The sequence below is a fragment of the Chrysemys picta genome, chromosome 1 (assembly GCF_011386835.1).
Source record: "Chrysemys picta bellii isolate R12L10 chromosome 1, ASM1138683v2, whole genome shotgun sequence".
NCBI classification, from domain to species: Eukaryota; Metazoa; Chordata; order Testudines; family Emydidae; genus Chrysemys; species Chrysemys picta.
The window spans coordinates 216,201,492-216,224,684 of record NC_088791.1 but is presented as its reverse complement, the minus strand read 5'-3'; the positions used below and the strand labels follow the sequence as shown (position 1 = coordinate 216,224,684).

At 42.2% G+C, this 23,193-nt stretch overlaps 1 protein-coding gene across 31 annotated transcripts in view; it reads right to left on the bottom strand.

The window, feature by feature from the left end:
• Positions 1–23,193, bottom strand: part of SH3KBP1 (SH3 domain containing kinase binding protein 1) — a 335,079-nt gene that overhangs the window by 113,965 nt on the left and 197,921 nt on the right. The window contains exon 1 of one of the 31 annotated variants that reach the window (XM_008170236.4): positions 16,991–17,118. The exons of 29 other annotated variants lie outside the window; for them this stretch is intronic. In XM_008170236.4, coding sequence (XP_008168458.1) covers positions 16,991–17,002 — 12 coding nt within the window. In that variant the 5' untranslated portion in view covers positions 17,003–17,118. Of the gene's footprint in view, positions 1–1,565; positions 1,935–16,990; positions 17,119–23,193 lie in introns of those variants that run through there. One more of the 31 variants, XM_008170235.4, reaches the window with a different exon arrangement.

Sequence of the window (23,193 nt, the reverse complement as noted above, 5' to 3'; positions counted from 1 at the left end):
ACAGTGCAGAAATCATGAGCAAAAAAAAAAAAGGGGGGGGGAGAATTACATTAAAGGGACAACTCCAAATCTAGTCAGTTTGCAGGGGGCAAAGTGGGGAGAAAAAAGAAAAAGGTAAAAAGATTTCAAAGTAGTACTCCTACCCTAAATGCCTCTGCCAATTTTTGTGTGATTTTACAGTCACATTTTCCTGTTTTTAAAAATATTTTCCTCTTCAATGTTGCTGTATGAAAGACCCACAGAAACAAGATAGGTAAATGGATTATACAGGGAAACTGACTATTACGAAGTGCTGCCAAACGAAGAAACAATGTGGGGGGAAAAAAAACGAAAAAAAAAATACTCCAATTTCCTTCTATCATAATAGTATTAGGTGTAACAAGTAACAATAGGAGGTAAATAAATTTCAGACATAAATGTGCTTTTTAAGTTGACAGTGTCCCTTTTTGTCATTTTAAGTACATATATTATCTAGTTCACCAAGCAGTATAATAATGTATCACCAGTATTAGACAGCTAAGTTGAAGGAACAGTATGCACATATTGCACAACCATCATTTTTCTTCACTGAGGCCTGGTCTACACTGGGGGGGAAGGGGAGATCGATCTAAGTTACGCAACTTCAGCTATGTGAATTAGGTAGCTGAAGTCGATGTACTTAGATCTACTTACCACGGTGTCTTCACTGTGGTAGGTTGACTGCTGACGCTCCCCCGTCGACTCCGCCTATTGTTTCTCGCTCCGGTGGAGTACCGGAGTCAACGGGAGAGCGCTCAGCAGTCAATTTATCATGTCTTCACTAGACACAATAAATCGACCCCCGCTGGATCGATCACTCTGGAGATAAGTGTAGACATGCCCTGACAGTGATCTTTGTATGTGTCCATTTTTTTAATTTTAATTTTGTAAATATATTATTCTAACCCACAACAAAATTATGCCCCTGGAAAGCCTGGTAATGTCTTTGGTCAAGGACCTGGCTATTTGTATTGTTTGTATAACCATGGCACATAAGAGCCCCCAGCCATGGGCCAGAACCCCACTGTGCTAGGTCAGTGGTTCTCAACCTATTTACCATTGTGGGCCACAGGTTGAGAAACACTGTGCCAGACACACACTGTCCTGGCCAACCCTGTGCTGCCAGAGTGCCCCTTCCCTTTGGGGGAAGACCCGTGCCACGCACCACACCGACTCCCTGCCCAGTGACCCCCAACTCCCTATGCCCAGCGCTCCTCTGCCCAGAGACACCCCCTCGGATCCCTATGACCACACCGATCCCCTGCTAAGACTCCCCACAGATCCATATGCCCAGCACCCCCCCCCCCACCGAGACACCCCTCCACAGAGTGGAGCCGAGGCCCCGGACGCAGGGCCGGCAGCAGAGCTCTGAGTAAAACCTAGGGGTGCTGTAGGACCTCCCCAACCCTCTAGTTCCTGTGCCTAGGCTGCCCAGCATCCCCCAAAAGCCCCCAATGCCCCACATACCCTCACTTCCCAGAACCCCCCTAGATCTATCCCTGAGACCCACTCTCCCGCACCCTGCCCTGCCCCCCAGCCACACTCACCAACCCTGCTGGGAGATGACTGTGTTTGCTGGGCTGAGCTGGTAGCGCAGCCAGGGATCGCGCTGGCCCCTGGGGAGCGGTGCGAATAGCCATGCTGGAGCAGGAGTGGGGCTGCTTAGCTTTCCCTGCCACAGAGGGCTGCTTAGCCTTCGCTGCTGGCAAAAGTGCTCCAGCAGGGCTGCCTGCCGCCATCTCCCCATCAGCCGGCCCCACACCCTGCCAGACCGGAGGAGCAGCAAGCTTTGCAATTTTTTTTAGCGCAAAGCTGGGACGCAGCTGTGTGCTAATTGGTCCGCAGGTTGAGAACCACTGTGGTAGGTGCCGCACAAAGACCGAACAAAAAGACAGTCTCTTCCCCAAAGAACTTTCAGTCTAACTATAAGACAAGAGACAACAGACGGATGTAGACAGATGGGGAAGTAAAAGTAAAACAAGAGACAATATTGATTAGCAAAGCAGGCAGTGATATTAGTGTACCAGCAGCTTAACCATTTTTTATAGGCCTTATGGAGAGTTTTGAGGAGGGATTTGAAGGAGGCTAATAAGGGAGTTTGTGGATGTTTAAGGAGAGCTCCTCTCACACATGAAGGGCAGCATGGGAGAAAACACAAAGGTGCTTGTTTGAAAATTTAACAAGTGGGGCAATGGAGGCTGCCATCCTGGGCTGATCTGAGCCAGGAGTTAACATTTTGACACTGAATGAGAGATGCTAGTTAGGGTGGGGATAGGCCATGAAGGGCCTTTGAAGTAAAGACAAACAAGCTTGTGTTTGACGCAATAGAGCGGGGACTCAAAGAGAGGGTTAAGTATCAGAGGGGTAGCCCAAGTTGCCCTCCCCATGCCTCCTGGGGCTGGGGCTGACCCCCCCCCCAAGCTCCGCACTACCCAGGGTGGGGTCTTCCCCTCCTAGCCTTGTGCTGTCCACAGCTGGGGCTGATCCCTGAGCCCTGTGCCGCCTGCAGCTGGAGCTCAATCCCCACCCCCAGCCCTGTGCTGCCTGCAGCTGGGACTGATCCCCTCCTCCCCCCAGCTCCGCGCCTCCCCCGGCCGAGGCTGATCTCCCCCCACCCTCAGCTCTGCGCCACTCACGGGTCAGCTCTGAAGCCAGCAATGCCCGCCAGCAGCAAATTTCTCCAGTTTCCTGCTGGCGGGCATTGCTGCCTTTAGCTGACCCCCAGGCAGCAGCCGCCTCTCTCTGCTCTGCCTTGCAGCCATGACAAATGCCCAGGTTTGGTGAAAAAGTAGGAACGGCCAGGACAGAGCTGAAAAAGGGTCCTGTCCTGGCCAAAACAGGACGTATCGGCACCCTAGCCAGCCCGGGCCCTATTGTTCCCGGCCGGCCCCTCACTCCCGGGACCAATTCCCCCTGCGTCGTACTCTATTGCCCCTAACCGGCCTCTTGCTCCGGGGGTACCCCATAGAGAACATGGGCCTGGCAAGCTCAGCCTCCCTGCACAAGCTTCTCCTCCCTTGCAGTATGATGAGTCCCTGAGGTAAAATCCACCCTCCCTTGCGAACAAGGGCTCACTCAGCTGAAGGGAGCCCACCTAGCTCAGTAAAAGGAGGCTAGCTGTTCTTCAAATTATTTTTTGGCCTTCCTAATTATATTTTTACACTTCATTTACCAGAGTTTATGTGCCTTTCTATTTTCCTCATTAGGATTTAACTTCCACTTTTTAAAGGAGTCCTCTTTGCCTCTCACTGCTTCTTTTACTTTGTTGTTTAGCCATGGTGGCACTTTTTTGGTTCTCTTACTATGTTTTTTAATTTGGGGTGTACATTTAAGTTGAGCCTCTTCAACTATATTTCAGGGTTACACCCTCCTCTCCCCCCCCCACTTGCCAACCATAATATTTAGCAGGCCCAACGGACTTGGCACCTGCAAGAGTTTCCCTTTGGGAGCCTGTGGACAGCAATAGTATTGTTATCCCTTTATGACCTTCGTGGTAATTCAAATTCAGGATGTTGTGGGTTGTTTCCATTATGAAGAGAAACTGATAATGGAGTTACGCATTTTTGATGCAATCCTGTTTACATATAAGGAATGCATAAAGTCCAGTTTCCCTGAACACACCAGGCATCAAACAACGAAAGACAGTGTCTTTGCTCAGAGTTGCCCCTTTCCAGGCAGCACTTATCCCAAAAGCTCTCTCTCAGCTTTTCTCAGGGCCGTGCTCCCGGGGCTTGTTCTGACTGAGTCCTTTTTTTCTCCTGCTACTCTGGTGTATTTTCCTCCTTCTCACAAACGCACAGACACAGACACCTCCACCAATCAATACCTTTTCCCCTGCATTTGCTGTATCAGTCCTAAAGAAACCCCTCAGTCAGCATGGCATAACTTCTGCTCGGTCTTGCCATGAGGGTCTATGCTTTGGGCAGTGGCCTCTCTTGTTTCAGCTATTACTAAACAAAGATGCATTTAACTGCTCCTTAATTTAGCCTGAATGGAAGGATGGCTGTTACGCCCACCAGCTTTTTCAAAATGAAGTATGATTTATATTGCCAAAAGGTGCACAGCACTCCAGGCAATGGGTTTAAAATAACACAGATCTATGCACATACTGGCATACTTTTGTTTGGCATAACTAGGGCCCAACCAAATTCAACTTTGGTCAATTTTATGGTCATATGTTTTAGAAAATCGTAAACTTCATGATTTCAGCTATTTAAATCTGAAATTCCATGGTGTTGTAATTGTAGGAGTCCTGACCCAAAAAGGTGTTGTGGGAGGGTTGAAAGGTTATTGGAGGGAAGGTTGTGGTGCTGCTACCGTTACTTCTGCGCTGCTGCTGGCGGTGGCGCTGCCTTCAGAGCTGAGCAGCTGGAGAGCGACAGCTGCTTGCCAGGAGTCCAGCTCTGAAGGCAGCAATCCGCCAGCAGCAGCACAGAAGTAAGGGTGGCATGATACGTTATTGCCACCCTTACTTCTGTGCTGCTGCCTGCAGAGCTGGGCCCTCTGTCAGCAGTCACCATTGTCTGGCCACCCAGCTCAGAAGGCAGCAGTGCAGAAGTAAGGATGACATGGTATGATATTGCCACTCTTCTGCATTACTGCTGGTGGGATGCTACCTTCAGAGCTGGGCACCTGGCCAACAGCCACCGCTCTCCGGCCACCCAACTCTGAAGTCAGCCCAGAAGTAAGGGTGGCAATACCATGACCTCCCTAAAATAACCTTGTGACCCCCTGCAACTCCCTTTTGGATGAGGAGCCCCAATTTGAGAAATGCTGGTCTCCCCCATGAAATTGGTACAATACAAGGTAAAAGCACACAAAAGACCAGATTTCACGTTGGGAGACCAGATTTCACAGTCCGTGATGCATTTTTCATGGCCGTGGCTTTGGTAGGGCCGTAGGCATAACTCTCAAGCCCCTAAGCAGGCATTACTTAAGCTTTGCGGCATCCTGTTCTCTTGGCTCCCAAGTTACAACGTATTTGCTGCAGACCCCAGACTCTCAATCAGTCTGTGTCAGCCTGCAGCAGCTGATAACTTCCCACCTCTCTTTCTGAAGGGAAGATCTTTTAACTGATCAGTGCCTTTTGATCTCCAAGTTCTCACGAAAACTGCTATGTAACCAGGGTTACGTCTGAGGAGTAACTTCTTCATGGCTATAAATCTGGTTATTGTGTTTGACTGTTTGCTGGGATCCTTCTTATCTAGGCCACTATTTATCCTTTTCTGCTTGTTTTCCATAACAACCCCTTTTGATCTAACTCCATAGCAAGTAACCCACCATGAACAAACACGGAGAGGCAAGCACAATATTAATAAAAATAATATAGATATTTCCTAGTTCTCCACAGGATCAATGACAAACACTTCTAACTTTGCTTGGCAAGATCTTGATACAATTTCTCACCCTCCCCCACTTTTTCCCTACTATACTGTAAAAAAGAAACCACTTCCTGCTGGAGAGAAAAACATTACATACAATCTTTAAGCTGTTTCAGAAACAATGATTCACACAGCAAAATGTTGACATACAATAATAGTTAGTATGAATATCAAATATTTGCTTTCATTTTTGTTTATTCATCTCCCAAATTCACCACAACCTAAGTACTAACATTTTTATGAGGAAGTATCTCAGAGCACTAGGGAAACATGAATGAAGAATCACCATCCCTCTGAAGCAGGTAGATATTAATATTTCTACTTTACGTATGGGGAAACTGAGACACAAAGTGACTTGTCTAAGAACAGAAAGGGAATTTGTTGTGGACACAGGGAGAGAACCCAGATCTCCTGCCTCTCAGACCAGGCTGCCTCTCAACAGGCACCAGAATACATCACCAAAACAAGAGTATCTTGATCTTGCCAGTCCTGTGGGGTAACAATAGTTGGATTATGTAGCTGTCGAACACAAATCCCCCATATCTTATGGCTACAAGCAAGTGGATCCTAAAGATGAAAGGGAAAGGAGACCTTTCCTGCACAAAAACAGCCAAACAAAATAATAATACTGGCCAAGCTTTACTGTACAGATATTAAGAGAGATGTCACAGATTTAGCAGCAAACTGCAGGCATTCATGCTTGGTTTCATGAAGCCAATGCCTACCATTAAAATAACAGGCAGTAGTTAATACAATGGGTTTCAATGGCACTGTGAGGGCACATACACTGCATAGCCCTATCACTGCAGTCCATGCTTTTCCCAGTTATCGAACTAAAAGTTGCCATAACACTGTAGAGTTGGCAAGTTACCTCTCTTGAAGTCATTGTGTGATAAATAATGCTCTTTCCCACTATATAATTTGGAATCGGGATGATATCCATAAGAGTGATGGATAACACAGGACAAAGCATAGCATGGGCAGACAACATGCAAGTTTCCATCACATTGCTCAGTTAAGGTCCTTCAGCCGTCACCTGCAACACCTGAGCCTTTCTTAAAGGTGACATGCAAAAGGGAGAAAAATTGGACTTGCGCCCAGTTTTTCTTCTTTATGATTATACAGAAAGCCTGAAAGATTTTTGTTTTTATTAATCTACTTGTATTTTACATTAAAAATGAGGGCTTGTCTGCCTGGAACATTCAGTGATGACTGGAGAACCAGTGAAATACTGACATCACAAGAATCAAGATGGGGAAAGCTGAGCAACTGAGAAGGGAAAACTTTTTTTGAACTCCTGTATTACTTCTATGAATAACATTTTGGATAAAGGTTGTAGTATTGCCAATCCTACGCATTGAAAAAGCATCACTCAAGCAAACAAAAATTGTCAGATTATCTTAAATCAAGAGATATTTTTAAAATAATGCATTCGGTGTGGGGGTTGATTTTGTTTGCGTTCTGTTTTTGGAACCATTAGGATACACTCAGGTCACATTTTCAAGCTTTATTTCAGAACTATGAGGGCCATAAACTTACTTTTTTTTTAAATGAAAATGTGAGATTATCAAATAGTCACGGCTCAGGAGCTAAACGCTTAATATTACAAAACTCATGATAAAATAATGTGAGTTAGCAATACAGAAGCTGCCTTTGTTAAAGATTTCCACACCCACACTCCTTCAAATAAGGTGCCACAATAAACGTGGCCTGAACTCTTCAACAAGACCTTCAGCACAACCAGAAAAAATTGGGTTTTAAGGGAAAAATTGATCAAGATTTTTTAAAAAATATTTTAGATCTTCTTTATAGATCATAAAGAATCAAAATGAGGCACAAGTCCAATGTTATAAACAATTTGCAACTCAAATGGTGAGATGATTTTGTGATTCTGGATGCTAAGCAAAGTCAAGCTCTCACTCGTGATCTAATCAGGTCAGGACTGAAGGCTCTGTTATACTCCAGCACAACAGTTAAAGGAATACAATTCCCCCTTAACACCTATGCATTAACATAGGTAGGCTAGGGTTACCATTCGTCCGGATTCCCCCGGACATGTCCGGCTTTTTGAGCTAAAAATAGCGTCCGGGGGGGATTTGTAAATGTCCGGACTCCCCCCCCCCATGCAGAGCGCGCACGGCTAACAGGGCAGCCAGCCGGATGGTGCCACTTACATGGGGCTCCGACAGCCAGAGAGAGCTCCTCCTCCACTTCCCCCTCCTCCCCCCTGCAGCAGAGCTCCCTCCCTCCCTCCCTGCATTCGCAGATCGCCTCTGGCAGTCTGGAGCTCCTCCCCCACTGCTGCCCAGCGTGCCGGGACGAGTGGCTCAGGCAGTTCCTGAGCAAGCTCACAGAGACATTAGGCAAAGAAAGGCCAACAACAAAGGGGCCAGGGACTCGGAGAAGGGGCAGGGAGGTTCTGGAGGGGGCAGTCAAGAGACGGGGGGGGTCGGGAGTTCGGGGGGGGGCTTTCTGGGGGTGGGGGTGTGGATAAGGTTTTGGGCAGTCAGGGTACAGGTAGGGGGTAAGGTCCGGGGGGGCATTTGGGGGGGTCTTAGGAGGGGGCAGTTAGGGGACAAGGAGCGGGGGAGCGGGTTGGGAGTTCTGGGGGCGGGGCTGTCAGGGGGTGGAGAGTGGTTGGATGGGGTGTGGGAGTCCCAGGGGTCTGTCTGGGGGTAGGGTTGTGGATAAGGGTTGGGGCAGTCAGGGTACAGGTAGGGGGTATGGTCCTGGGGGGCATTTAGGGGACGGTATTAGGAGGGGGCAGTCAGGGGACAAGAGGCAGGGAGGCTTAGGTAGGGGGTGGAGTCCTGGGGGGCAGTTAGGGGCAGGGGTCCCAGGAGGGGGCAGTCAGGGGACAAGGAGCCGGGGGAGGGTTGGGGGTTCTGAGGGGGGGAAATGGGAGGGGCAGAGGCGGGGCCAGGGCAGGATGGGGGCGGGGCTCCTCCCGTCCTCTTTTTTGCTTGCTGAAATATGGTAACCCTATAGGTAGGCTTCTCATGGCAACAACTTAAGGGCTTGTCTACACTTGGAAATTTACCTGTTTAAGATCTTGTGAGGACACTTATTTCAGAATAGTAGGACTCTATCAAGGAAATACAGAACTACTGCACCAGTTTAAGAGCCTAGCACTGTACTGTAGTGTATACCACTGTCTTCCATTTAGAATTTATATTGACACTACAGACTTTGGGCTTGTCTACACTGGCACTTTACAGCACCGCAACTTTCTCAGTCAGGGGTGTGAAAAAACATCCCCCTGAGCGCTGCAAGTTTCAGAGCTGTAAAGTGACAATGTAGTAGCTATTCCCCTCATGGAGGTAATTTTTTTTATAGTGCTGGGACTCTGCCGAGACTACACAGCCACGTTAAAGTGCTGCCGCTGTAGCACTTTCACTTTAACATTGCCAGTGAAGATGTGCCCTTTGAGAAGAATCCTGTCTCATCCATTCAGACATTGGTGATTGTGACAAGGGCCTGCAAAGAAGAGAGAGAGGCTAGTCACACTATCTCAGAGTGCCCTCAGAAGTTCAGAAAATTCCACTGACTGGGGCAGGGGGAAAAGAATGCAAAGCTTCTTTGGCCATTGCTTTCCCTTTCCCCTTCAGCTTCTATTTTTGAATTTTTGTTTACATGTGATGAAAGAATTAATTTTTTGTTTCAGGCACAAATCCAAGGCCATTACTATAACAAGAGAAAACTAGGCCTTTGTTCTTTTGTATTTATTTTAAAAACTAAGAAAATGAAAAAACAAACAATAGAAAAATCTCCTCTGATAGGCAAATTATGAGAGGGAGGTTCTCAACTATAAAAAAGAAGCAAACAAAAATAGTTACCAATTTCTTCCAGATGTTGAATGAACAGAAGCATAAACAACCTTCTTGTCAACTAAACAGGGTTTTGTGGGGTTTTTTTTTTTGTGTGTGTGGTGATGGGAAATACTTTTTCTACTTACATCTTAAAGGGACACAAATCTTAACGTCTTTTAAACTTCAAATCTGAACTATTTTACATTTCAATAAAGTCCTCCAGAAGTAAATGTATCCCACTTTGTCAGAGAAATTTAACAATGGAGAAGTGACTAGAATAAGTTATTCCTGTGAATCCGAACTCAGCTCTATGTGAACTCTCTTCCATGCCAGCAACACTTAGTTTTACTACCATGGGGTTTTCCTGACCTTCTATATGAGCTCTGCTGAAAGAACAGAATTAACAGTAACTGAAGGGTCAGTACAGTGGCACTTCAGATAGGGAGAAGTTTAATTCTAACATTTAAAAAAAAAAGTCCTTAAAAAAAAGGAAGGAAAAGTTTCTCAGCAGAGTGGATTTAAATTCCTGACTTTCTATATAGTTGTCTCCTATGTTCATCTGAATGGCTTCCTCCATCTACACTTCTGCCCAGCTCTGCCATGGTGGAAACATCACTCTGAATGCTCTTGTGGTTATAGCAAGAGAAGCACTGTTGATTACCACCTGTAAGGATGTCTTAACCTTAATTAGCAATTATGTCTCTGTAAGGATGTCTTAGCCTTAATTATGTTTCTGGGCTCCTCCCTGTTGTCATGCAGGAGCTTCAAGAGGAAAGGCATTGCTGTGTCCCAGTTTAGAAAGTCATGGCCGGTAAGACTTGAAAAGACACTTTAAAATAACACGTTAAGATGAATAACAAAAGGCACTTATCTTGGTGGAAGAAGAGTTATTTATACAGTGCTGTGTGTACATGACACTTTAAAGACAAAAATGACAAGCCCAGCACCAATTTGCTTGTAGACAACACTACAAATGATGACAAACAATGAAAATGGGAGAGGCTACAAAAATATAATATGGTTGAGTTGATCTACTATGCAGGCAGCTTGACGGTTCTGTATTTATTATTTTTTCATGTTTTTATTTGCTGTTGCTAAATGAAGGTTTAAAACAACAACAAAGAGTTCCTTTAAAATAAAATAGAAGGCGTAAAGACATCAGCACTTTTAGAAGCAGGAGTTCAAATATGTATTTGTCCATTTGTTTACTGAAAGAAAACCTTGGCTAGTTCCATGAGATTAATTACCTATTAGCCACTTTACTATGTTATTTACAAATACAGTAATTTAAACTAGTAATAGTGTGTGGTTTCACAGAAACATTAAAAAGGTAGGAAATGCCTGAATTCAGATTGCATGTTCAGCCTTCATTCTACTCTGTTGTGGGTATGCTTTATAACACACTCAATGGCATGATTACAGACTGTCAGGTAATCCAGTATCATTCCATTTTTTCTATACTTTTAAATGCACAAATGTAACATCCTGTAGTATTCTGTGTATGCAGACAGTCATTGATTGTTATTTACAGTATATGAAAAGTAAACAGTACATGTATTTTGCCTACCAGTACTGCACTTAACATATAACTTAAAATGTACTGGTATTATGACAATGCAAGAGTCATCTTTTATCTCTTCCTTTATGTAACTCTCCCACACTGCATTGTTCCATTGTGTGCGCCTGGTGAGCTATAGTGTAAAAGGAAAGTATGGGGAGTGCTATGTAGAGGGGGGAAAAGAGAAATAACGTAACAGTATTGCCAACTCTCATGATTTTATTGTTAGTCTCACAATATTTGATGTTTTACTTAAAGACCCAAATCCAGGAGCCAAGTGATCACACAAGACCCTCAGCTTCCATTAAAAAAAAATGTTTCTAGCTCTTGTGGTTGCAGAGAAAAAGTCTGAAAATGCAATGTGAGCATACACTAAAGGCTCAGAAACCAAAAAGCAAATAAAAAGAACCCATTAATTTTTTAACAAAATCCCTTGATTTTAAAGCCAATCTCATGATTTTGTGGGTTCTGACTCATGATTTTTCAATGTTTGGGCTTGGCAATGCTGCCTAAGGCACACAGTGAAGAAGGGGAAGCAGCAAAGGGCAAGACAATGTAATAAGAAGTGGGAAGATGCGATAAAACAAAGACGCTCGGAAGAATTAGGCTGGAAAAAACCAACACAAAATCAAAGACCATGCAAACAAAATAACTAGTAACTTTTCCATTATATAAGGTGAGACCAATAAAATAAACAAAATGGAAATAAAGAGAAAAGGAGTAGAACAGGAAAAAACATCAAATCATAGCACAACAAAGGAGCGCACTATTCTCTGAGCACTGTAACTTTTTCACATTAATATGAGCAAGCCACTGCAATCCCATTCAGTGCTGAAAAACTGACCTGTAGGCCATGAGTATATTTTCCATTTGCCCTTCCTAACATGCCTCAAACCTGGTCTGACCTGGGGGAGCTACTTTTACGTTGGGGAGACATTATTTCAATGTCCACAACCATTCAGTCACTGACTTCATGAAAGCTGCCATTCTTCACAATCATGACAGTTTTAGGAAAGAAGTGGATGCTTATCTACAGAAACTGGACTGAGACCATCAGCTCCTTTCATTTTGGTCAAAAGAGGAAACATTATATGGATGACTTCCACATCCTTAGCTATTTGGGCAACCGAGAGCTAAAAGTCTAAGACTCCATACCCTAATAGCAAACCCCTGAACTTTGACCAATATTCTGAAAGGGAATATTTCCAAACTTTCAACTGGCTATAGACAAAGGGGTATAGATTTAAGAAGTTTCAACATTTAGAACATTTGGCCCAAATTCATCCTTGGTTTATTTCCTCTAAAGTGTTAAACCTGTAATAATTAACTTTTTCTAGTTATTTTATTTTACACAAACAAAATTATACACACTCACTATCAGTAAAGACACTGGGATTTATGCAGAGTAGTACAGTTTATATCTTCCACATTCATGTAATTTATAGTATTACATTAAAGCAGAGATTCGCAAACTTTACTGGATGGAAGACATCTAAACAGAGAGATTTTCTCATGGGTTATGGCTACACTGTAATGAGACACCTGTAGCTGGCCTGAGCCTGAATGTCTTCACCGCAATTAAACAGCACCTTAGCCTGAGCCCCATGAGCCTGAGTCAGCTAGCACGGGCCAACCATGGATTTTTAATTGCAGTGTAGACTTACCCACAGACACCTATTCTCCCATTTGCAATCAGATGACATCACTTTAGCAACTTCAGCAATTGTTTACAAGTAAAATTATTTTAGGTGTTTTTTAGCCATCCTTGTGATTTCCCTCAATAGCTTCAGAATTCCTGTGAAATATGGGATTATGCCGATGTTTTCAGTAAAAAGAGGGCAGATACCTTCCTGCCTCACTGCAGTTATAATTGTCCAATTGACCAGCAACCCAGAACTGAGACCCCTTTGGTCACATATCCTCCTTGGAATTGAACTGATTCTTCAGGTTCTTGTGGAGGTACTCCTGGAGCAAATGCTAATTCGCCCCTCCAACTCTTTGCTGCGGGCTCCAATCTTTGTGGCAAAGAACAATGGTTCCTTATGTCCAATGTTGATTATTAAACTATGAACAAAGTGATGGTCCAAAACCACTGCCCCTTGACATTTATTAATCAACTCTTTGAGAGGCTCCACATGGTCAAGATTTTTACTAATCTGGACCTTTGTGGGGCCAACCTGGTCTGAATCAAGGAAGGTGATGAAAGGAAGACTGCATTCCGCACCTGATATGGGAATTTTGAATATTTAGTTATGCCTTTTGGGTTCTGTAATGCTCCAGTGATGTTCCAGCATTTTGTCAATGATATCTTCCAGGACATACAGATTGATTCATGATTATTTACCAAAGAGCTAACAATGAACTCATGAAAGGTATCACCCATCTCTGGGTAGAATGCCCCAAAGGATGTAAAAGGCATTCAGGGGTTTCTCAGGTTTGCCAATTTCTACAGGCATTTTATCAAAGGATTCTCTCACCTAGTTGCCCCGATAACTGCATGCCTTCAGAAGGGAGTTCACTTCATCAGGTCACCAGAGGAACAATAGGCATTTGATCAGCTAAAGAGATCTTTGACAACAGCTCCCATTCTTGTGCACCTGGATATTGCCAAGCCCTTCACCACAGAGGCAGCAGCTCTGAACTTTGCCACTGGAGCTGTTCTGTCACAACATATTGGCCCTCATAACCAACTCCTTTTCTGTGCCTTTTATTCATGAAAACTAACCCCTGCTGAGAATTATGATGTCTGTGACAAGAAGTTACTTGTGATAAAAGCAGCATCTGAAGAACAGAGACACTGTCTAGAGGGAGCTCAGTTTCTGGTCCAGGTCCTTACTGACTGAAAGCATTTGGAATATCTCCGAACTCCTCCTAATCTTACCCAGTGACAGATCTGCTGGTCACTTTTCTTTGCCAGATTCTATATCATCGTCACCTGCTGCCCTGGATCACAGAATGGGAAGGCAGATACATGTTCCCACATGGACGAATATGCTGAGTCAGACACCGTTCCCTTGACTACCATTTTCTGTCATTTGAGGAGCATTCTATAGTCAATCTACACATTGTGGTGGAAATCCTTCTGTGCTTTCTCATGAGAAACATACACTGTCAGCAACTAGCATGCTCCAGATTGCACCATCCAGCACAGAAAACTGCTTTTATGAAACATCCCCTTTTGTAGCAATTCGCAACCAATGGGGCTGTTACAGTGTTCTAAGCCTCTCTCTGCAGCTGTTAGGAATCAAGCCGGTTCAGAGTCTTGGCTGTTGTGGCTCCTTGCCCACCATTCCAGCGTCAATAATGTGTGCAACCCAGAGAGGAACAAGGGATGCTGCTGCTTAAAGATAGCTATGATCCCTTGGTTCATTCACTGTACCAACAAAATTATGTTCACTGATAGAAGATAAAAGTTATGGCTAGTCTGCACAAACACACACTTCAGAATTGTCACACAAACTAAGACATTTTCTCTTATTATACTATATTTTCTTGAGTAACATTTTGTAAAATGGCATTTATTCTGTGTCTATCCTGCCATCCATTCCTTTTCCTTTTTTCCCGAATCTGGTACAAGCAGTATTTTCATATTTTTAAAAAACAATCTGTATTCTTTCCCTCAATGGAGATATAATACATTTTTTCCAATACCATGCCTATGTCCCCCTCCCCCGCCCCGACCCAGTAGTGGTGTGCTCTTTCTTTGCATCAGGAGCTTCTTGATACCTCAGAGGTTTGCAGACAGAAGTGCCTATCTGTAAAACTACTTACATAGCCCTAGTCACCACAGTATCAGAGCAACTCACAGTCACTAATGGATTTTATTCACATGACAGTCCTGTGAGGTAGGGAAACATCCCCATTTTATAGATGCAACAGAGCAACTCAGGACAGAAGCAGGAATAAAACCCATGTTTCCTGACTCCCGGTTCTATGCTCTGGCAATCCACCAGATAACATTGCCTTTTGCCATCTTCTCTTGTGTTTCTTTTGTCTTCCCCATGTTCCTTTCTTTTTATGCTTATGGTAAGTTATAACCAGTGACGAAAGATAGTAATATTACAGATTTTTCTTGATCATGGTAATGAAAACGAGAATACTTAGTTCTTCTATAGTAAAGTTATAATGCCAGGATTGATAAAAAACAGTTCGATAATATTCTCAAAAGTTAACTGATAAAGAAACTGTTCCACTATCTTAACTCATAGTCCCTTCTGCAACAGTGATGGACAGTTCCTACTGCCTCGGATCCGGTCACAAACACCTTCCCCTCCCCCACACCTGCCTTAAAGGAGGACCTGTGGAATGCCCTTCAGACATATTCAACCTTCCAACAAACACAGTCGCCCCACTCCCCCCCAAAACCCCAAATCCAACAACCAAGAAAACTGGAAAGACTGAACATTTGGAAAGTAATTTTTATTGTAGTCAGGGCAATAAAGGAATTTTCACCACCCTCCATTTTGTTTCCTTCTTACTTTATGTGACATTTTTCTTTTCCTTCTTTTTGTTCCTTCTTCCTCCATCCTCTTTCCCTGTTCTGTGACCTTTTACCGTCTTTTTCTGCCCTTTTGTCCATCCTGCTTAGTTTTATACCTTTATGCTCTTTTCTTTGGAGGTTTTTGTATTAAAAAAATTCTTTACCGGGTAGCAAATTATATAACGAAGAACTGCAAGGGAAAATTGATTAGCAATCTCATCCATTTCCCTTACCAGCCCTTTCAAGGATAAAGTTCTTTGGCACAGCATGAACAAGGAAACTGACTGGAACTTCTCTGTTTCACTCTGCATGAAGCTCTGGAGTGTGGAATACAAATGGAAAATGACTAGGATCGTGTGATCTTAGTTTTCCTCTACAGCAAGCACCTTTCGTACAGAGACAGTTTTAAAGGGAACAGTCAGCTCTGTGTATGAAGCTTTGCTGATATCTGTTTGGGTGGCCAGAGTGCGGTAAGTATCTGAACAGCCAGAACACAGGAGGCAGCAGTCTATACAGGTCTAGGAATTGCTATTTGAGCAGCATTGCTCAAAGGCCTTCCTTAGGCCAACAGTTTACAGTCCCACTCCTCTCTCCCCCAATAATTTTTAATAGATTTTCACAAAGTGCTTAGTAGCTCTCATCTGTAAGCTTGTATTTTAGGATATTTTTTAAAAAGCAAGTATTTTTGTGTCAAAATCTTGTTAAATTTCTTTTGTCAACAAACAGTTAAATCAGACTACAGACATTTCATCCTGTAGACTGTCTGGCTATTATATGGCCCTGTTCTCCCCTCCCCTCCCGGCGCTTTTTTTTTTAAGGCAGGACAAGGAGAGACACATGGCATATTGTAAGCTTCAAGAAACCTTGTAGCTTCATTTCATGTTTGGATGAGAACTCACAGACTTCTGCTTTTAAATGCATGAACTTAGAGATCTCTATCTACCAAAGAAGCACAGAAAAAGAAAAAACTATTTGCAAAAAACCCAAAACAAAATATCAAATAATTTATTTGGTGTTTCTCCTTTCAATGTGCTAGATAATTTCATAACACGCACCACCAATTGACACAAATTCTCCTTGAAATTACATGAAGTAATGATTGCTGTTTAGATTTCATTACTTTAGTGAACAAAAGGTGTGACAACATCAAGAAATTACTAATTTTAGTTTTTCCCATTCATAGAGCAAACTCCAAATGTCACCTCACAGAAAATGAAACACTAAAGCACTCTTTCTTTTTCTACCAAGGAAGAGGAACTTTAATCATACTAAATTAATTTGGAGAAAAAACTGGATTTTTGTTTAGTAAGCAAACACTTGAAATGGCTACACATCCTAGAGAGATGGTGTAACAGTTACTGCTTATGTGAACTGCCAAGTTACATTATTCTTTAGAGTAAAAGACTAGAAAACAAGTAGTATAAAAATTGAAAACATCTGTGTAAGTTTAATGGCCAAACTGACCGAAAGGGAAAAAATTACAACAAAACAGTTCCAGGACAGACTATGTCTTCACATAGTAATCCCTTATTTTAATATGTTCCTCTTTAACAGAGCTGGAGTTCCCATCTGCTCAAAATCCTGATTAATACAAAATAGTTTATTTTCATATACACAATTTTTGTCCACTATGAAAAGAACCAAAGAGCCCTCCTACCAAACATCGGTGCTCTGCAAAGTATAAGTTACAATATAGTATTAGATGGTTAAAAACAACAAAAAAAGCTTGTTTAAAAAGAAATACCTCCTCTCCCATTGTGAAGTAAAGCTGCCTTTCTACAGTTAAAAGTGTCCAAAAAGAGAATCGGAGTTCTCCCACTTCCTTGTAATAGCTAAACTTACAAGTCTAAAAGACCAAGCCTAAAACTGAGTCACATTTAGGGCCCTCTGAGCTTTGAGGAAAACAAAGCTTGCATTTGTTTATTTCACAGGAAGCCTGGAACTTTTCGTAGTTTTGCTTACTTTGGGGTAGAGGTTTCTGCTTTTCCAGACAGAAAACTCAGCTTCACTGGCTTCATGTATATGACAGCCAGAAAAGGCAACATAAGCAGTAATATGCAAAAAAAAATTGTAAACAGCTCAGACAGAAAATCTTTTAACATATAAATCATATAATTAAACTGAAAAATGATTTTGGTCTTTGTCACATTCCAACTACCCAATTTTCACCAATTCAAAAGCTAGGAGCTAAAATTCCACGTGATTTACTACTTTTTTTTAAAAGCTGAAATATCACCACGAATCCTCTCTTCCATAACAAAAGTATAAAATCTTAACACTTCCATGTCCCCTATAAAGACATTCATGCAAATGTATAAGAATGATTGGAAATGGAAAATGATAATATGGATAATGAAGAATAAATCGGAGGAGGCCATACCAATCTCACTTTTATTTGAGCTATGCAGTGTGTTGACCAAGCTTCAAAACATTCTGCAAAATCCCAAATACACATGTAATATAAATAGACTTACACATTCTATACATCCAGTATTAAAAATCAACTATCTCTGATGGTAAAATGTAGCAGCCATTCTACCAGCACCATCAATACCAATACAACAAAATTTAGGCATAAGGACATGAAGCAAAATACCTTAACAAATGAAAACAGGAATTTTGAAAGAAGATCATAAATTATCGAGTCAGGACAGCCAAGCAGACGTACCTACTGCTGGGAAATGTGCCACGGTATTTTTTAATGACCAGAAATGATCACGAGATTGGTTGTACCTCTCATGTGGGAGACAAACCCTCTGACTGTTTGACAGCATCTCTATAAGCACATAACCACCCTAGCACCACGCTGTGGAACAGGTTTAGTAATGGCTCAGATGGCAATATGCAACTGAGTCATCAAAACCACTTCCTGAAGAAGATGTTAATTTCAAACTTCCACTGAACAAATTCTTTTAAAGTCATAATGAAATATATCCTTTTCAGTTTCACAGAATATAAAGTTGGGGTTCTTTTTTTAAAAAGCCTAAAGCGCATTTTAATTATATAAAACACAATCAATTGTATTTTTTAAAATCCTCTGCTAAAGATATTTTTTTTAAAAGCCAAATTTACAGATTCAGAAAAAAAAATCAATTTATTAATTCAAATTGATAGAAAATTATGACTGTACAAACTGTCATTCCAGTTGCTTGATGCAGTTCAGTTTGCTTTATGTAACATGAAACAATTATTTAATCAGAAATCTCCTTAATACCTAATGAATATGAAGGTTACATATGCAACATCAAAGGTGAATTAGACTTGTTATTTTATTATTTGTGCCAAGCTATTTGCTATCTTAACTTCCCATGTTCATGTATGCAAAGAGTATCAAATATCTGCTCATTAAAACCTTCCTGAGCTTTAAAAAGGCTACCAATCCCCTCTCCCTGAAACAAAAGTTCCAATGTATAATTAAGGATCACCAGCATCGAGGTTAAATTCTCAAACAAAAGCAAACAAAATAGAAGCAGAAAAGAAAAACTCATTTCAAGTAAATCTAAACATCCTAGAAATTTCACAATATGGTCTATGGATTGCCACAAGTGCCAAAACAAGCATTTGAAAGCACTGAGTTTAAAATGGAGGATTTTACAAAGTTGTAACATTTCATCCTTATCTGCAATGGTCAGGTAAATCACCCTAAGATCTTGCTAGGAAAAAAACCACAATTGTTTCTTTGATGTAGACACAACTACACAAACATCCCACACACAGATGGAATACAAGCTGTCAGGAACAGTATCCCTGATGATGACACAGCACAACTTGTTGCTGAGCTCTGTGACTTTATCCTCACACACAATTATTTCAAATTTGGTGACAATATATACCTCCAGAACAGTGGCGCCGCCATGGGCACCCGCATGGCCCCACAATATGCCAACATTTTTATGGGTGACCTGGAACAACGCTTCCTCAGCTCTCGTCCACTCACGCCCCTCCTCTACCTACGCTACATTTGACGACATCTTCATCATCTGGACCCGTGGGAAGGAGACTCTGGAAGAATTCCACCACGATTTCAACAGCTTCCACCCCACCATCAACCTCAGCCTGGACCAATCTACACGGGAGGTCCACTTCCTAGACACCACAGTACAAGTAAGTGAGGGCCACGTTAACACCACCCTATACCGAAAACCCACCGACCGCTATGCCTACCTTCATGCCTCCAGCTTCCACCCCGGACACATCACACGATCTATCGTCTACAGCCAAGCACTGAGGTACAACCACATCTGCTCCAACCCCTTAGACAGAGACCAACACCTACAAGATCTTCACCAAGCATTCTCAAAACTACAATACCCGCAGAAGGAAATAAAGAAACAAATCAACAGAGCCAGACGTGTACCCAGAAGCCTCCTGCTACAAGACAAGCCGAAGAAAGAAACCAACAGAACTCCACTGGCCATCACCTACAGTCCTCAGCTTAAACCTCTCCAACGCATCATCAGTAATCTACAACCCATCCTGGACAATGATCCCTCGCTTTCACTGTCCTCGCCCACAGACAGCCTGCCAACCTGAAGCATATTCTCACCAGCAACTACACACCGCACCATAACAACTCTAACTCAAGAACCAATCCATGCAACAAACCTCGATGCCAACTCTGGCCACATATCTACACCAACAACAGCATCACAGGACCTAACCAGATCAGCTACAACATCACCGGTTCATTCACCTGCACATCCACCAATGTTATATATGCCATCATGTGCCAGCAATGCCCCTCTGCTATGTACATTGGCCAAACTGGACAGTCACTACATAAAAGGATAAATGGACACAAGTCAGATATCAGGAATGGCAATATACAAAAACCTGTAGGAGAACACTTCAACCTCTCTGGCCACACAATAGCAGATGTAAAGGTAGCCATCTTACAGCAAAGAAACTTCAGGACCAGACTCCAAAGAGAAACTGCTGAGCTTCAGTTCATTTGCAAATTTGACACCATCAGATCAGAATTAAACAAAGACTGTGAATGGCTAGCCAACTACAGAAGCAGTTTCTCCTCCCTTGGTGTTCACACTTCAACTGCTAGCAGAGGACCTCACCCTCCCTGATTGAACTAACCTCGTTATCTCCAGACTGATTCTTGCCAGCATATACCTGCCCCTGGAAATTTCCATTACATGCATCCGACAAAGTGGGCATTCACCCATGACAGCTTATGCTCCAATACATCTGTTAGTCTTAAAGGTGACACAGGACACTCTGTTGCTTTTTACAGATCCAGACTAACACGGCTACCCCTACTTGATGTAGACAAAGTCTCAGCAACCAACTTTGCTTATGATCATTATATTAGTTATTAGGATTTATTTAAAGTAGGTTTTACTGCTATTTTACATGTTGTGTTGTATCACACTGTCAGCCAGTTATCTGGGAGCTCATCAGATAGAAAGTAAACTCATTCTACATTTTAGATACATACCAAGGAGCAATGGTATTTATCAAAGCATGTTCATTGTACTGGAGTTGAAACCTCTGGGGAATGGAGAGAAGCAGAACAGCTGCTCCTTTCTAGAAATTCTCTATCACATAAATTTATGTCCCCACAGAAAATCTCTGAAATTCAGCAATATGGAAATCAGCTTCACTTTTGCCTAAATAAAGTATGGTGGTTTCTTGGAAGTGATCCATCCCAAAATGGTTCTACTTTTTTTTTTCCAGGCCGAAATATTTTGAGATTTCATAGATTTTGTTTTTCAGGGTACACCACCACAGCAGAAGTCCATGGCTTCCAACCAGGAATTAAAACCAGACTCTCCATAGTATTGCTACTGACATCATTAGCTGTTATATAGTCTTTTCACCAGTAGATCTCGATGCAGTTTTTAAGTAACTCAAGTAAGCGAAAGGAATCTAAAATCAACTGTGGTTGTTATGTATATTATAACTGCATTTCCTCCATATGGACAATGCTTTCCTTCACTTTGGTATGTGATGTATGTGCAAGGCACTGTGGTATGGGCAATGTTAAAACATCCTATATTTATGTAGTCTATACAGTTTTTAAAAATAACGATCTTCAGTGACACAGAGCACTGTTCTGTGGTAGACTCATTTTTTAAAAATGCCACTGATACAGCTACATGTTCTCTGTTAAAACCCAAGGCAAAGCCATTTCACTGACAGCTGGGTTATTCCCGTTTATCAGAGAGTAGCTTGAACATTTTACAATCCAAAGAGTGAAATCGTGATATCACAGATATGTTTGGGGAAGGCGGAAGGAATATGGAAGATGAGAAGAGACACTGCTCACTGATGCATCACTCTTCAATAGCGATTCAGCAGAGATTCAGGGCCAGTCTGAGTTATCAAATTTGTTCCTCTCTATTAAACTCAATTTTCCATTTCCTGCTCCATTCCCTTTGTACCTGTTTTCCTGTATGAGATTATGGTTTCAGAATCCTAGTAAAAGGTATAGATCTAAACTGTCCTTCATCTGAGAGCTAGCTGTGTTTTACCTATCTCATGAAGACCTGCTGTCATTAATTAGCTTTTATTGCTGTAAATTGTTTATACCAAAAACGATAAATAATATTCTTGAGAATTTTGTGGTACACTTTACAATTTCAAAGTGCTGTTCATAATTTCCAAATGATATTTTTGCACACACAAAAATTAATCCTACATTGTTACACTTTACCACTGAAGCACCAATGGATAATGTTAATCACTTAAAATGGAAATTTTATATTCAGAGAATTATCTCATGGTAGATTAGAGATGAGGAGGCAAGGAATGGTAAAAAAAAAAAAAATGGACCAGAATGAGTGGTTTGGTGTCAGAAGAGCTACAGAGGTACAAAAGCGAGGGACCTCATATGTGGGCGTTTCATGCATGGAGTGGCTACAGAATCATGTTCCTAGGCTACAAAATGCTATATGCTACTATCGTTCTCATATCCCTTATTTTGAGCTTTGGTTCTAACTATTTTTAGCGTTCAACTCTGTAACTGCTTTTAGGTCTAATGTCATACCTGGAAAAGTGCAGCGGGGAGAAGGGTGGCAAAGGGGTAAAGAACAACTTATGTGAAGTGAATTCTCCCTTTCCTCCTGTCTTCACAAAAGAGATGCGTGGAGACACTCCCCATTTGAGATGATCAGGGTGAACTATCAGAAATAATGGTGTTTAAGAAGAGACTTAATAAATACAAAAGTTTTAAACGAACTAAAAACCAAAGCAACCTTCCCGCCAACCAAAACGTACAAGTTCTTTAAAACAGCAATTCTCTATACATTGCTCTTTATGGTCCTACATGCAGCTCTCACTGCGTAGATGACTGATTAGTGATCCACTCAGTTTAGTTGGATCTCAAGAAGAGACGCACAAGAATGTCAGTCACAGAACCATCTACCTAATATACTGTGCAGCACAGGGAGCACTGAGCAAACTCAGCAACTCCTATACTGCTGTTCAGTTACCCTTTATTACACAGAAGAATAAAGAAACAGGAGCAACTGGTATTCCCTCCCTCCACAACAAGCAAAAATGGAGTTCCTCTTCCTCCCAACAGCCAGCATGAGCTCTTGAGGAAGAAGGGGGTGGAGATGGAAGAGGAGGGAGGAACTGCCAAGAGCCAAGGGGATATGAGAGAGAGAGGATGATGTTGTGTCAGTGTATAATAAATGTGTGCCATGATCAGGCAAAGACTAACAACATCATATGATTATTTTGTGGAAGACAAGGTGGATGAGGTAATATCTTCTATTGATTATTTTGTGCCATTCTTAGACTCCATTTGATTGGTTGGCTCTCTAAGCTCAGTGGCTCTCAACCTTTCCAATCTTCTGTATCCCTTTCAGGAGTCTGATTTGTCTTGCGTATGCCCAAGTTTCACCTCACTTAAAAACTACTTGCTTACAAAATCAGACATAAAAATATAAAAGTGTCACAGCACACTATTACTGAAAAAATTGCTTACTT